General features: G+C 40.6%; 1 protein-coding gene across 5 annotated transcripts in view; it reads left to right on the top strand.

Moving 5' to 3' along the window:
• Window positions 1–15,365, top strand: part of BMAL1 (basic helix-loop-helix ARNT like 1) — a 55,829-nt gene that overhangs the window by 17,956 nt on the left and 22,508 nt on the right. For all 5 annotated transcript variants that reach the window (XM_080345752.1, XM_080345751.1, XM_080345753.1 and 2 more), the window contains exons 2-3: window positions 11,694–11,818; window positions 12,507–12,654. In XM_080345752.1, coding sequence (XP_080201878.1) covers window positions 12,515–12,654 — 140 coding nt within the window. In that variant the 5' untranslated portion in view covers window positions 11,694–11,818; window positions 12,507–12,514. The remainder of the gene's footprint in view (window positions 1–11,693; window positions 11,819–12,506; window positions 12,655–15,365) is intronic.

The raw sequence follows: 15,365 nt of genomic DNA on the forward strand, positions 1-15,365 counted from the left end.
TTTTCCAAGAGTCCTTTTGTGGTGTATGTGGCTGTGTTTTGGTTTGGGTTTTATTTTTCTGTGCAAGTTTTCTTTCTGTTTTGCCCGTGTTTTGTGTTGGCAGGATGTTTTTTGGTTATTTTATTGTTTTTCCCCCGTGGATGACACACTGTTCTTCACCACTTGCTGTATCTTCTTTCTTTCTTTGATAACAGTCATATGATGTCTGCATAGTATAAGGACCCTATTAAGTGTATTGCTGGTGTTCCCTGATCATTACTCTGCCTTTATTAAGGATTGTCTTGATTTGGTGATATGAGTCTGTTGTAAATACTGCAGCAATTTTAAGACACTTTTTCAGTTTCAGTTGGAATGTAAAAGTACAAATTCAAAGTTGACTGTTGATTTAAATTAGAAATCGTATATTTAAAACCTTTGTGGAAAAATGCAAGTCTGAGGCTTGCATCCAGATGTATTTCTGGCAGCTGAATGTCAAAGGCTTGGAAATTTGGTGGTTCAGCATCAGCATTAATCTATAGACACACAAAAGAAAGAAAGATGTTTCCTCAGCCATTTCTGTAAAGGGCTTTCCTATTGCCCTAGGACTTTCTCAAAAATATACAGCCTATACTCCCACTGAAACAATGAATACAGAGTGGGTGGAAATACTCTTCTATTGTGCCCATAAATTCATAACTTGTTCTTCACCAAAGAACAAACTCCTGAGCAGAGCAAATGTCACAGTGCAGGTGTGGATCGGTAGAAGGGTTTCAGCACACCTTGCCTTGCTCAAACCATGCGGGGATTCGCATGTTGAAAATGAATCCTGCTGGATTCTGTGAATAATCTGAAAGTGGAGTTATGGGATGTGCCAGGGATGTTTTAACCACTCACTGCCGTTGAAAGGGACAGTTCTGCCCCTTCCCCTCATGTCTCACTTCTTGCTTTGTGCTGCTTCTGGATATCATCTGACCTTTCAGTAAGACGATGGAGCTTGCTAACCCCCAGAAGACTGTGCTTTCTATCGAGTTATTATTATTCATCCCGATGAGCAGATTGATTCAACACACTGTACAGGCAAGCTCTGGGGACTGTATAAAGCCTGTGCTAGAGCCCTGGAAGGGAAATCTGGGGGAAGGGTGACAAGGAAGAGAAGAAAAAAGGGAGAAAGAAAAAAGAGAAGCCATCCCTTTGATGGCACTAAGATGTTATATCAGCTGGTCTGCGGAACTTTGCTGTGAGGTGCTTATCCTGAGCTATACACAGATATGACTTTTTCTGAGCCATATAGCTGTTACTGAGGTAATTATCACTCTGGACATGAATGTTAAAGACAGGAAATATTCTGCATGGTTTCTCCCTAAATTGTCACTTGATTTGCTTCATCCAATCTTACTGTGAATGCTGTGATGTACAAAGCCTGAGAAGCAAACATTTCCTAGATGCTGGCCTTAGTGAAGAGCACAGTGTAGGGTATTTGGAGCTCACCTTGGAGATGTGTCACATTGCACAGAAATTCCAGTTTGTCCAAGTAAGAGAGAAGGCAACATAAAAAGTATTTAGTGCTGTGGCAGAAGCAGCCAAGACAATGTCCCTTATGCGTTCAGTATATGGTATGATGATGACACATCTAACTTCACTTTTAATGTCCTGCTGAAGGACTTCTTTTAATTGTCATTTTGGTTTCACAGTCACTTGAAACAGGTGAAAGTACGAGGTGAGGCAGGAAGAAGCTGTCCTGCAGTCCTGCTTGCCTTGTCCCGGGGCACTGCTGTTGGCTGGGCAGCTCAACAGGTAGTTTTTGGCCATAGCAATTCTGCTTATCATGCATGGTATCAATATTAGTGCTGGCCCAGGTGGTGCTGGGAACTTGCCCTACTTGTCAGTCTTCACTAGTGCTGCAGTTCCTAACTGCTTTCTGTGAATCTGTCTCAAGAGCGGAGTATCAGATAATGCCACAGTATGAGCTGTCATCATTCTGAAATGCCTTTCTCAGTGCTAGCAGCAGATCGCTCATTTAAAAAACAGGATTTCAGGGATGGGGGAGGTTATTATTTCTGAAGCATTGAACAAGACTGAAAATGGCATGTGTATCTTTTTTGGCGGTTGTGTCTTTGCATATTTTACAGAAAACATGTAAGTGCTATATTTGTTGCAGTGTCTCAGTTTTCACTAGTTTGATTTTGATTTAACTGGCAAATAGAGTGACTTTAGGAAAGCAAACTGCTGAGCTTATTTATATTGGTGTTTATTGTTGCTCCACATATATCAAAGGGGCTCCAGGTGCAGAGACAAGTAGCTGAGGCTATTTGCATGAGTTTGTGTGGGGAGGGGTTATGTTCTTAAAACTGGAAGTTTGTGAATAATTCTAAGTTGTAAATGTATGCATTTCCACACATAAACTTTGTTAACACATACAGTAGCTATGCCATCATTGTTTGTTCTTCTGCAGCCTTTATTTTTTTTGCAGACTATCTACTCTATCTACTATACTTAACAAAAGGCTGTGATGCCAAAACCAGTGGGAGAACAAAAATGAAGTTGAGTCTCTCAGAGAGTACTCAGTGAATCTGAAGGAAGAAATATTGATGTTCATATGGATGTGATGCATATGTGTTTGACAGCTGATTTTCTGTAAAGTCAGGTCAAAAAGAGCTTTTAAGAAACCAATGGGGAAAAATGAAAGTGTCAGGGGTATGTGTGCTAGGAGCAGCAGTAGAGAGGCAGCCTAGGAGTGCCCTAGCTTGGTGCCGGCAGGCTGAGAATATCGGCTTTTCCCAAGGATCCAAGGGGAACCGACAGCCTGTCGAGGTTTCTTTGCCAGGTCATCAGGGCGCTGGGAGCAGGGGTGGCTGCTTCAGCCAGAGATGGAACCGAGCAGGACCACAGAGAGTGTTCAAAATATGGGAATGAAAATATAAAGTATAAATACAACCACCTGTGTCTACACTCCTTGTTGTCCTTTTGTTTCTGTGCGTTGTTCCCTGAAGATATAAACTCTTCAGTTGTAGGGTTTTTTTGTTAATAGATCTCTGAATGAAAGGTCTCACACATACCAAATGCATTTGTGTTTGTCATAGTAATAGTGCAACAGCCCAAAGTAGAATGCAGGAACTGGGTTTGTCACCTTAATAAATGCACTTCAGACACTAAAAGAAGTGTGTAGTGGTTTAGCCTATTAAACTGAAAAATGGCTAACATCCCTGAATAGATAACATTTAAAAGTCAAGTGAGGAAGTGTTACTTGGGTAGTATTAGTCATGCCAGAGCTTGAATGTATTGTCTAGTTTGATGCCTACAATGCTCCAGTATGAGGAGGGGAGAAGAAAATGAAAACCTGACAAAAGCACGGAAAGATTTGGTGATTGGAAGCTAGAGTGACGAATGGAGTACTAAAATAGTGCTTGGCCAGTGAGAAGAGTGGATTGAGTTATAGCTTGTTCTCACTTCAAATCTTTAAATCAAGACATCCTATTGCAAGTTAAATTAAAGCACAAGCAGGAGTCCTAAGCTTGAGGAAGAAATCCTAGAATGGGTTCCAGTGAAGTCGGACTGGATGAATATTGAGTGGGGTCTGACATACAGCTTTTATCTTTACAGTAGATGAGAAAGTGGTTTGCTAGACTGGAATGTCATATGGATACCTTTTAGAAGGCACATTTCTTAGAACTTCTTGTGAGTGGATTTTGCTTTCTTGCCATTGAAAGACAACTTTGGGGATTATGAACTGCAAGAAGAATATTTGCAAAATTGTTGAGGTTACAGGAGCTTCACTTAGCTACAGTAAGGAAATTAAGCTTGCCCAGAGCATATAATGGGCATAACTATACTTATAATGAACATTTAGGCTTTGGGACATGTATTTGTACGCTTGAAATTAGAATATGTGTATTTAACTGTATGAAACTTAGCTTGTTAATTGAAGGGTGAAGATATCCTTAAAACTTGTATCTAAAGCATATGTCTGCTATAAACTAGTGCACATATTTAAGAGTTGGATTAAATCTTGAAACAAAAGCTGCATCTTTTGGACTGCAAGTGCAAAACGTTGGCATCCCCAGCTGCGAGTTAAAGATGCACTGGTTTGTAAAGTGTTTGTGTAAACATGGGGAGTGACTTAAGTAGCTCACCTACTTGTCATTTCCTGTGCTTCTCCTGCCCTGGAAATGTCAGTCCGGGTTGTGTACAGTCCTCTTAAGGAGAAATTTTTGATTTTCTAAAAATCTTTGCTTTGAAGTTGACTCTACGGTGCAGCACAAGAGAAGACGTCTTACTTTGTTGACAGATCAGAAGCAATGTGTACAACTTGGGAGACTTCACAGAACCAATTGAGAAGGTGGTTGTTGTTTTGTGGATTGTTGAGGTTTTTATTGAAGGTTTCCTCATCAAAGCACACTGGAAGTACAGAAGCTACTAAAGAAGTCAGCAATAACTTTGATTAGGTTTTTACTTACAGTACATCAGTGCTCAATTATTGATTTACCCACATGGTAGGGTGGATTTCCCTCTGTCAGCCCTCCCAAAATCCCCTGGATGGCTTAGGGTCAATAAACAAGGTCATGAAACAGTGCTTCCTTCACACATTGGAGGCTGGACCTGGCTTGGAAGCTTAGTTTGAGAACTACAACTAAGTTCATATTTCAGTGACTGAGGGAGTAGGTGTTTTGTTTTGTTTGTAACCGTGGGTCTGTCATGACTAACAGAATAATGAAATTTAGTGTTAAATGAGTAGAATGAGATGTCTGGCCCAAAGAACTTGAAGTTTCCGTTGTATATTAGTTTTAAGTCCTCTCCCCGCAATGTTAAAAATATAGTACTTTATTCCTTCCCACACATGCACAGAGTCTTCTGAAGGATGCGAATAAATGAATATTAAATACTGCAGCTTAACATAGACTTTGTGAACTTACTTTACCAGTATTTAACATTGGTGGACCCTGTTTTTAAATGTAAAATGTAATTATTTTGTTCTAGAACTTACACTACAGAAATTCTGAGATGCTGTGCTGAACAAAATGTATGTAGCATTGTCTTTAAGTTGGTTTGGTGGTTTTGTTTTGGTCTGGTTTTTTGGTAAATAATCAGAACATTTACGATATTGAGCTCCGTCCTTTTTCTACAAGCAGCTGTTTTCTCAGGGTAACCAATTTTTATTCCATTTCAGTTGTATCCTTTTCCAGTGAAATCAAAATGGATGTTTTGATCAGCAGGACCTGATGAAATAAGGCATCCAAAGGCATGAAGGAGTGTCCCAATTGATAGTGGATTTTGTGTTGATAGTTATACCTGGGTGTAATTATTTGTGTAATTTTTCTTTGTAGGAGATCTGCTGTCATCTTACAGATTTAGTATGACAGCTATACTTTTTTTGTAAAAGCCTCCTTAAAATATCCATTTTTTTAATATTTGAGATGAAATCTGAAAATGAATTCCTAGAGTACCTGTGGGGATACCGGTGTGTCGGTAAAATGTCATAAGGCACCCAGTAAAAGGTTTGCATGGCTCTGAGGCAGAACTGACTGGTTCCTGCTCTAGGTAGAGACATATGCAGTGGTTACTCTCATTCTGGCCGCTGTGGCAGAGCTCAGGGGTTGAGCGTGGATGTAGTTCTGCTCAGTATCTGCTGATGTGAGGACTAGTACGTGTTGCTTCCAGAAGCCTGTAGAGAGGCTATAGCTTGCTTCTTGTGTAGGTAACAGTGGTGTTTGGTGGGTGTGCTGCAGAAATCTCTTGAAATCTGATCTCTCGGGAAAGGCACGTCCATTTGGTTTCCCTGTGGAAGCAGTTTCTGGAAACCTAAGGCGTACACGTATTGGAGGTTTGCCTATTGAAGCAGGCCCAGTTCTTTTGGGAAAAGCAACATATTAGCACTGATTTCCAAAAGTGTGCATCACCACCTTTTCACAAGGCCTTGATTAGTTCCCTTGTGATGTTTCCTTTTGATGGCTGCCCAAAATGAAATATCCGAATGGATCAGCATAAGCTTACTTCAAAGAACAGGAGCTCTAAGAGTCTAATAATGGCTGATGAGGAGCTTATACTAGATCAAGCTTTCAGTAATGATTGCAAACTAGCAGGCTTTGTTGAACATGAGCTAGGATTTTGAGGGGTTCTTAAATCTGTTCTGTTTTGAGAACCAGCCTCTTTTGCTTTCATGCTGTCTGAAACTTTGTATTTACAGATAATACAAAACAGAGAGGAGTGACTGATAAACCATGTGGGTGTGCTACCAATCAGAGGGATCACAACAAGCCAGAGAGAAGGGTCCACGAGAACCTTATGAAGTTCAATAAAAGGAAATGCCAAGTTCTGCACCTGGAGAGGAAAATCCCATGCCCCAGTACAGACTAGGGGCTGACCAGTGGGAAACAGCTTGGGCGTCCATGAGCCAGCTACGGCGTCCTTGCAGCAAAGAAAGCAACAGCCTCCCGGGTTGCCCTGGGAGTGGTGTTGCCAGCAGGCCCAGGGAAGTGATCTTTCCTCTTTACTGAGCACTGGTGAGACACTTCTGCGTTCCTGGGTCCAGTTCTGAGCCTCCCAGTGCAAGAGAAAGTTATTTTAGTTACCATTTATTCTTAGTTTTGGAGCAACAGAGAAGTCTCTTGTTAAAATAGCTGGAGGTAAAAGTTGTAAGTGCTTCCCCTTTTAAGCAAGGAGAGATGGGATTTAATGCCTCTCTTGAACTGGAAGTCTAAGTGTTTTATGAACAAGACAAAATTCAGAATGTTGTCCTGTGGCTCTATTACCACTGTGATAGTCTGGGAAACTCCAGTGAGGTGATGCCAGATGTGACTCATCCTGTCTTTTCTCAGAGACACTAGTGCTGAGCAGACTTGTTTTCAGGAGGGGAGTGCATGTGGACAGTATATCGATCCATTGAGAAACTGCCTTTACATTAACTTTATAGAGCCGAAAGATGTTCTTTGTGCCTGTGGAGTTTTTCTTCTGTTTATTGGAGACTTTTTTTCCCCGAAGTCAAGATGATTCATCTTGTAGCTTTGTGACTGGTTTAAATTCATAGGATGCTTCCCTCCAGCCTGCTACTTTTTCCTTGGGAAAGATGGGGAGCAGCTATTTGAACAGCAAGCCACCTGAGCAGCCGGCTGTGCCGCTGCCTTTTGCGAGGCAGGGATGCCTGTGTTGAGGGTCTGAGTTCCAGAATTCAGACGTGGATTGCAGGCTGCTGGGGCTGGCGAACACGCCGCTGAGTCAGTGGTAAAAGGATGAGCTCGACATGGAAACCCTGTAAAATCACTTCTTTGCTCCAGAGGGTTATGGTGAGATGCATCTGCATGTGAGAGGAAGCCATGGGGCTTTTTATCTTCTGGGAGCACAGGCTGTTCTTGCAAATATTAGGGAGTTCAGGGCACACAAATGTGTCATTAAAACACAACAGTATCAATATATTGGGCAAATATGAAGTATTGTGACACCTGCTCCTTAAAGATTGAAGGAAGAGGAAAATACCACTGCTTTAGTTCAAATATCACAGTATCACAATATGTTTGGGATTGGAAGGGACCTCAAAAGATCATCTAGTCCAATCTCCCTGCTGGAGCAGGAACGCCCAGGTGAGGTCGCACAGGAACATGTCCAGGTGGGTTTGAATATCTCCAGAGAAGGAGACTCCACAACCCCCTGGGCAGCCTGTTCCAGTGTCTGTCACCCTCACTGAGAAGAAGTTTTTTCTCATATTTAAGTGGAACCTCTTGTGTTCCAGCTTGATCCCATTACCCCTTGTCCTATCATTGTTTGCCACTGAGAAGAGCCTGGCTCCATCCTCATGGCACTCACCCTTTATATATTTATAAACATTAATAAGGTCCCCCCTCAGTCTCCTCTTCTCCAAACTAAAGAGCCCCAGCTCCCTCAGCCTTTCCTCATAAGGGAGGTGCTCCACTCCCTTAATCATCTTCGTTGCCCTACACTGGACCCTCTCCAGCAGTTCCCTGTCCTTCTGGAACTGAGGGGCCCAGAACTGGACACAATATTCCAGATGTGGTCTCACCAGGGCAGAGTAGAGGGGAAGGAGAACCTCTCTCGATCTACTAACCACCCCCCTTCTAATACACCCCAGGATGCCATTGGCCTTCCTGGCCACAAGGGCACAGTGCTGGCTCATGGTCATCCTGTTGTCCACCAGGACCCCTTTGATTCCTGCCAAGTATTTAATAATAAAGATTCTGATGTAGAAACTGCTTGTAACTGCCAATGTGCACCTTGAAACGCCCCCAGGGCCACTTGCTGTCCTTGTGCCGCTGAGCAGGGCTCTCCTGCCATCAGGGAGTGCGTGCGCATCTGGAGCATCCATCCATCTCCACGCCTCTTGAAGACATACAGAGAGTGAAGATGAATAATCCTCTTGTGTTTCTTCCTAGTTCATACTGTGACAGTTAACTTCTGAGACGGAGTACTGCTGTGAAGGGAAGGAGATAATTTCCTTTCTGGAGCTGTTTTTGGTTCAGTCATTACGCATAGGGACAATGAGTATCTTTTCAATTACTTCTTAAGGAAACCACACCACAGTGTTCCTGTCATTGCGAAATAGTGGTTTTGAGATGTGATTCATAAAGTTATGAATTGCGTTTCTTTTAGAATAAATACATATGTATGTTGGAGATAGTTGACTCTTGCCTAGGGGTAACTGAAACTGGTGGTGCTTGTATAAAGAGGTCTTGACTCCCAGATGGGTGCTTGGCAGACGTAGTTGACCTACTTTAGCTCTGACCTTGATTTGCTCAGAGGTGTTTATGTACTCGTGATCAGCTTTGCTGCATGATTAAACTAGTCACGTGTCATCTATTTTTTTTAAGAGATGGACAGTAAGATTTGTTTTTACTGTCTCATTAGCCTTGTTAGAAGGGATTGGAGAAAGACTGAATGCAAGGGAGGGGAATCCTCAAGGAAGTAGTCCCAAAGGGGCCCTGGAGAGAGACTGTCATGCGATACAGTGACAAAATATCATTTGATTCTCAGCCACAGGAGAATTTAATCAGGAAGTGAACTACATGGCATTTTTTCAAGTAGGTCCTTGGAGTACTTTGGCAACAGGCTGGGCGGCGCAAATGGAAGATTTGAACTTTGTTTGTTTATATATGGGTGACTTTTGTGCTCCTTCTCGTAGAGGATTTTTTTAGCCATTGAACAATTAGCAGCTGGAGTTTGAAAAGATACTAAAATAGTCATTTTTTTCCAGAATTTTAAGGAAGGCTTGCAACAAAACATTTCTCTGAACTGTTCACTATTTGTTACAATGGGGCATGCTGACTTTTGCTCTGATCATTGAGTTGACATTTTCTTAACTTTAAACCTCATTTCAAGAGACATGTATGATTCTTAACTCCTCTAATGCTAAAATATAGGACTGTGGTTGTTGGAGCTGGGGTGGGCATTTGGGACATGGTAGAGAAAGGGCTGACTTGAAAAGAACTCGAGAATTTGTGTTTTATATAACTTTGTTCTGCTTAAATGATCAAGAGGCTTAAAAAATGGCACAGTTGAATGGATACTTGATTTCAAGAATTTTTCTATAAAACTGCATGGGAGTTTTTGTTTTGAGATGAACAAGAAAGCTTTTTATTATTATTATTTACATTAGAGCACACCAGTAACTTGTGCAGTATTCTGATTCTTAAGCTAAAATGCTGACTGTTGCAGGCATTCTTAAAGGAAAAGGACTGTGTTGAACTTACAAATACGTCTTTTTTTTTCCTCAATTTTTCTTTTTAAATTCCAGCTCATCTCAGCTTTCTGTCTGAGGTCACTGTAAGTGGTCCTTGAAATTATATTAAGCAGTAAAATATGAGTTCAACAAATACACTCACATATAGAGGTGTTCAGCAATTTTTGAAAGTTAATTGTGAGCGATTAGGCCAGAAAATTGAGAAACTACTTGTTTCTAATGCATACATTATATAGTGCTTGGGTTTTATATTAGGTGCCAAGACTGAATCATGGATGCACAGTAAGTGGACACGGTAAAAAAGTGGCATCATAGGTAGCGGCATGTGACAGTACTTTTAACACTGGATTCATAGGGCTTAGCCCCAGGTCACACTAAGTGTAGCTGTAACTAACTCCTGCACATCAGCTGCGGTTGAAGACAGTGGTTTTGCACCTGAACCAAGCACAGAGAAATGGTCAGCGACTGCGGTTTAACTGGTGGCTTGTAAATAACTCTGTAGTAATCTCATAAACCACAGTAACATAATTAAGTTTGTAGTTGTTGGACAACTTTGAGTAAGAGACACAAAGCAGACAACTAGGAGAAGGCTGATCAGGAAGAAAGGCCTGATCTACAAGTAACTGTATTAGTGTGAATGGAAGCCTTGCAAAATGAACTGCAGCTATGGATTCAATGGCAATTTAGAACTGGACTTAAATTTGTACTGATGTAGCTTTTCTCAGTGACCTTCTGGTGTCAGCTGGCCTCTTCACTTGCCTGTACCAGTGTGTCCACACATTCGCAAATGCTGGATTCCTTTTTCATTTCTGAGAAAGGACCACAGGGAAGTTGTCAGGTGAGATGGATGATGAGCCCTCAGCAGCAGTTTGGAAGCTCTGCTTCTACAACAATGATCCTCTGGTGACAGGGTGGTGGTATTAAGGCAAGGACTTGCCTGACCTTAGGTTTAAGAGCTGTCATCCTGGCTATGATTACCGTAACAGGAGCAGCGATTTAAATAATTTAAACTTCTGAAATAAATTCTGAATTTGCTGTTCTTGCAGAGCTGAAGATAATTATTCTGTTGACTTTGGATTTTGTGAGGTTTCTGTTGGCTTATAACTCTTAATATGTCTATATACGTGGTTCAGTAGAATTGGTTATAATGTGGTTGTGTTGACAGAATACTGGTGGTTTGACTTGCAAACTTCTGAGAGTGTCATGGGAACTTGCAGATGTGTGTAATTGGGAAGTTCTGCTGTTGTTGCATCTTGGAGAGTCAGTCACAATGTTCACAGATGCATTTACCAGAAAACAGTGGATCCAAAAGACTCTGAAAGTTTTTTGCAATAGACAGACCTGCAACAGTTTTTAAGTCTTGCATAGTAAGTTTTGCTGAAAAACTTGTTATGTGACAGGACTCTGGAAGGGAGGGACATCCACCTGCAGACCAGCCACTAACTTTACACTGTAGTTGGGAGACACAGTTGAGGACTTGAGTTATAATATGGGGTGTGGATTTTATATAAAACTTGAAGCCTGCAGAATAGAACTATGTTTGGCCTCCTTTCCTTTGCAAAGGCCAGCTGGGTGTTAAAAGGGAAAATAAAATGGTAAGCCAAGCCCAAACTGTCTCAGCGCTATGGCCACCTTAAAAGTGAGGCAGGATAAGGAGTGAAGGGCTAAGTCTGTGTTTTGCACTGTGACAGCAGTTTGACTCATTCTAGTAGCATCTTGACAACAAATGTGTTCAGATCTCATCATTGTGAGCAGAGCAGTTTTATGCAAAAAACAAAGACAGACAGGCAGGGCCAAAGGGAAGTGATGCTGAAGAGATTCCTTCTGTTCCAAAGCTTGGTCCATTGAAGGTGCACATACCAACATAGGACCCTTTTGATGATGGATAAAGCTGCTACACTTTATAAGAAAATTAAAATGTGATACTTGAGTAGAAAACATCTATTTGCTGTTGTAAATGTCTAAAGTAATTGTTCTAAACAAATTTATTTTGAAGGTATTTTTAAAGCTCGCTGATTTTCTTCCCATTCAGGTTTTTGAAAGTACTCGACTAACAGAATATGAGGCATGGAAGAGTTTTAAGGTGATCCAACTGCTTCAGGCTGAGCATCGTCATCTTTCCCCAGGTGGATCTAGGCTTCCAAGAAAGGCTTTCAGGTAAAAACTGCTCTGTTTCTCAGTTGGTGCCATTTAGTAATAAATAAACTCTTCACAGGGTTTCTTCCAGCAGTATAATTATTTGCAATCCAAAGTATTAAAATTTGTATGTTTTAGATGAAAAAGCTAATTGGATTTGTTTGGACATTTAACTAGTCTTCTTAGACCATCACTGGGTTATTAGAATTTTATTTGTGGGGTGTACTATGGTGGAGATGTTTATTTAACCTGTGTTTCTATGGAAATCTTCTGAATTCGGTTCCATGAAATGCAGTGGAATGAGAACTCTTAAAGCTTATGAACTTTGATAAAATGATCTTCAAATGGAGAGACCCAATAAAACCAGGGTTCCCAGTCAGGGGACAGACAAAACTTATCCAAGCAATTGGCTCGACAGTTACCATAAGAGTAAATGTGGTTTGGTTAAAGATCACACTAACAATTCTTTAAAAACAGTTGTGTTAAGGAATGTATTTTCAGGATGGTCATGGTATCTGGAAAAGGAAAAAATTGCCTATTATCTGTTTTATACTAAAAAAAAATAATAGAATTTTGAGTTTTTAAGAGTACTAAGATTTGGGATTTTTTTTGGCTAAAAATTTGTAAGTTTCTGCTTCTATTGCTTCTATTAATGCAGGGGGGGTTTGATGATGTTGGGATTTTTTTGTTTTGTTTTCATGAAAATTAGACAATCCAATGGCAGACCAAAGGATGGACATATCTTCTACAATTAGTGACTTTATGTCACCAGACCCAGCTGACCTGATCTCCAGTTCCCTCAGCACTTCAGGAATGGATTGTAATAGGAAAAGAAAGGGAAGCTCTACTGATTATCAGTAAGTTGGATTTCTCTTGGTTTAACATTGCTAAATAGAGGTTGTAGCACAACAATACAGTGGGGGAGATGATAGAAATATTTTTAGTGTTTTTTAAGCAGCCTTTTCTTGACAACCTGTTGTAAACATTTTAATAAAGAAAAAAGCTACTGTGCACTAAGAGCAAAGTTCATTATTCAATAGGAAAAGAAAAGCATTCATCTTGCTTGAATTGAGAGCTATCAAATGGGGTAAGGCTGAGCAAAGAAACTTTTGGCTGATGAGGGGGAAAAAGTGAATACTGATGAAATGTGCAGTGTGAAGGTTGATTATATTGGCCATTGACATAGGAAACAGAATGTCTGGCTGGGGGAGGGAAGATAATAAATTTATTAAAAAGCAGAAGCAAAACTGGGAATAGTTCCTTTTCTTCACCTATTTTTTGCCATTTTAGTCACTTCCTATCAGTGTGCTGCCAGCCTTTGCCTCATGAAGCTTTTTTGGTCTCTCAGTTGAGTATGAATCTGAGTAGTCTCTGGTTTGCAGCAGTAGACCTGCCTTTCATTTAATTAACTAATTCAGTCTTGTGTTGGTCCTTGACTGTTGGCCATTGTTCCTGACAAAAGAAAAACTTGGTTTCTTCTGAATAAGTGGTAGAATGTGATTTTGTTTCAAGAAAGCTGCTTCTCTTCAAGGGGAGCTTGCTAGGGACAGTGCTCAAAAGCACTGTCCAAGTCATAGGTTCTGTCTTGCATTTGAACTAGAATGAAGTCACGGCAACTCTGCTTTAGAGTAGTGAGGACTGTAGTAGTTTACCCAATTTTCCAAATGTGTGGTGTGTTCTTCATTAGGTACACCAAGACCAACCCACTTACTCCAAGTCTCTATGCAAACCCCATATGTATTGTAACTTTACAGAGTCTAGCTGCAGGGTAACTTGTGAATGGGTCGCATCCATTATTAATACAACCGCGTAGCCTCTTTTTATGTAACTTAGCACAAATTTTATCATTGCGGGCCTTTGGATTGTTGGCAGTTCTTTCTACAGGCAGGGCTAGAATTTTTCATCCATGCTGAGCATGACAATTAAGAATTAGGTTTCTTGTGTATAGGACTTCTTTTTAGGAGAACTTATGTGCAAAACTTTACGTACTGTTTAAAGACCACAAAGCTACTGCGTCCATACTCTCTCTATTATGTGTTTAGTCTTCCTGAAAGGTATGTGACTCCCTCTAGTTGAACTGACTATTACAAAATTCAGTGAACAGCCTCAATCTTATCAAGTTCCTCTTCTCTAGAAAGGATTTCTCCATCTTTATTCTTCTGGGTAGGAAGCATTGCTCAAGTCCTCTTTTCCAAAAGACAGCTTGCTCTTGTAAGTTGTAATTCTGCCCTTTAGGCTGTGTGTGCGTTTTATTAAATATATGAAAACACGATTCCCTTGGATCCTAAGTAAAATAAGTTTACAACGGCTGTCGTCATACCACAGTTCATGTTGTATTGCAAAGGAAATGGTGACTAGTAAACATTCGTATTTTAAAATAGAACTTAAAGTAGACTTCCTTGATTCCTCCTTCTATATGCAGGAAATGTTCAGAAATGCTACTGTTCAGCTTTTGCTGCCTCTTAACAGTTTATTTTTTCCATAAATTCCCTGGGTGTCCAGTTTTATGCTTCATTCACCAGTGAAGTCAGTGAGTAAGGAAGGAAGAACCTGACTGGTTTAGGGTGGTTCGTGGTTCACCTCTCCAGTACAGGCCAGAGTATCCATCAGCTATGCTTTCAGCTCTCCACAGCAGCTTCTTCTCAATTCCTTTTCCTGCCACTCTTCCAGGAAAATTCCTGTCCAACCTGTTGCTGTCACTTGAGCAAAGTTTGTCTGTTCTCCACTGTGGTCTGTTTTAGCCAAATGCTTGAATCCAAGACTTCATGCACAGGTCTAGAAAGAGGTTATTTCTTGGGAGTATTGTTTTCAGTTGAAATAGTCCATGCTAAGCAAACAAACTGCCCTGAAGCATTTTGTAACTAACTTTGTACCTCTTTTTAGATTTTGCCTTCTGGGTTTTTCTGAGGATAAAACGAATTCTGTCACAACAAGCATCCTGTAGCTGAAGGTGGCATCATCACTGGCAAAGTGGTGCCTCGTTCCTAAGTCCTGTTCTAGACCTGCCCACTGTTTCTTTGGGAGCATCACAAGTGCTTTGAGCCGTTGACTAAGACAGTAACTCAAATGTGCAGATTCAGAGACAAAGAAAACATTTAGCATTGTTCCAGCTTCTTTTAAAAGCTAATTTTAAGAGAATTTATTTGAAAGTGCCATGAATAATATATGGAAGACTACCATGCTTGTCTTTAAGAAGGCTGATGTTCAATGTTGAACAGGAATAACTAGTAGGTTAATGGATAATATGACAAGGTTTTCCTCATGCTTTTATAAAACATAGACTCTTACCATGTTACAGCTCAGTGGTATTTCAGATCACTTTACAGTCCTGATGTGATGCCAGCAGTCAGCTTGCATGGAGAATTTCTGTTTGATTTCCTTATGTTATGATAAAGTATACATACATTTCAGAATTAGGGCTTTAGTACTGACTAGAAGATGATGCTCATCTGTCCTGCTGGGCAGAACCCAAAACTGAGAAACTTGGGATGCTTTTTTAAAAATTATTATTTCTAGCCTTAAAATGCTCTGAAATCCCATTTATCTAACCACAAGGGCAACACGCATA

This window comes from Nesoenas mayeri, assembly GCF_963082525.1.
Source record: "Nesoenas mayeri genome assembly, chromosome: 5".
NCBI lineage: Eukaryota > Metazoa > Chordata > Aves > Columbiformes > Columbidae > Nesoenas > Nesoenas mayeri.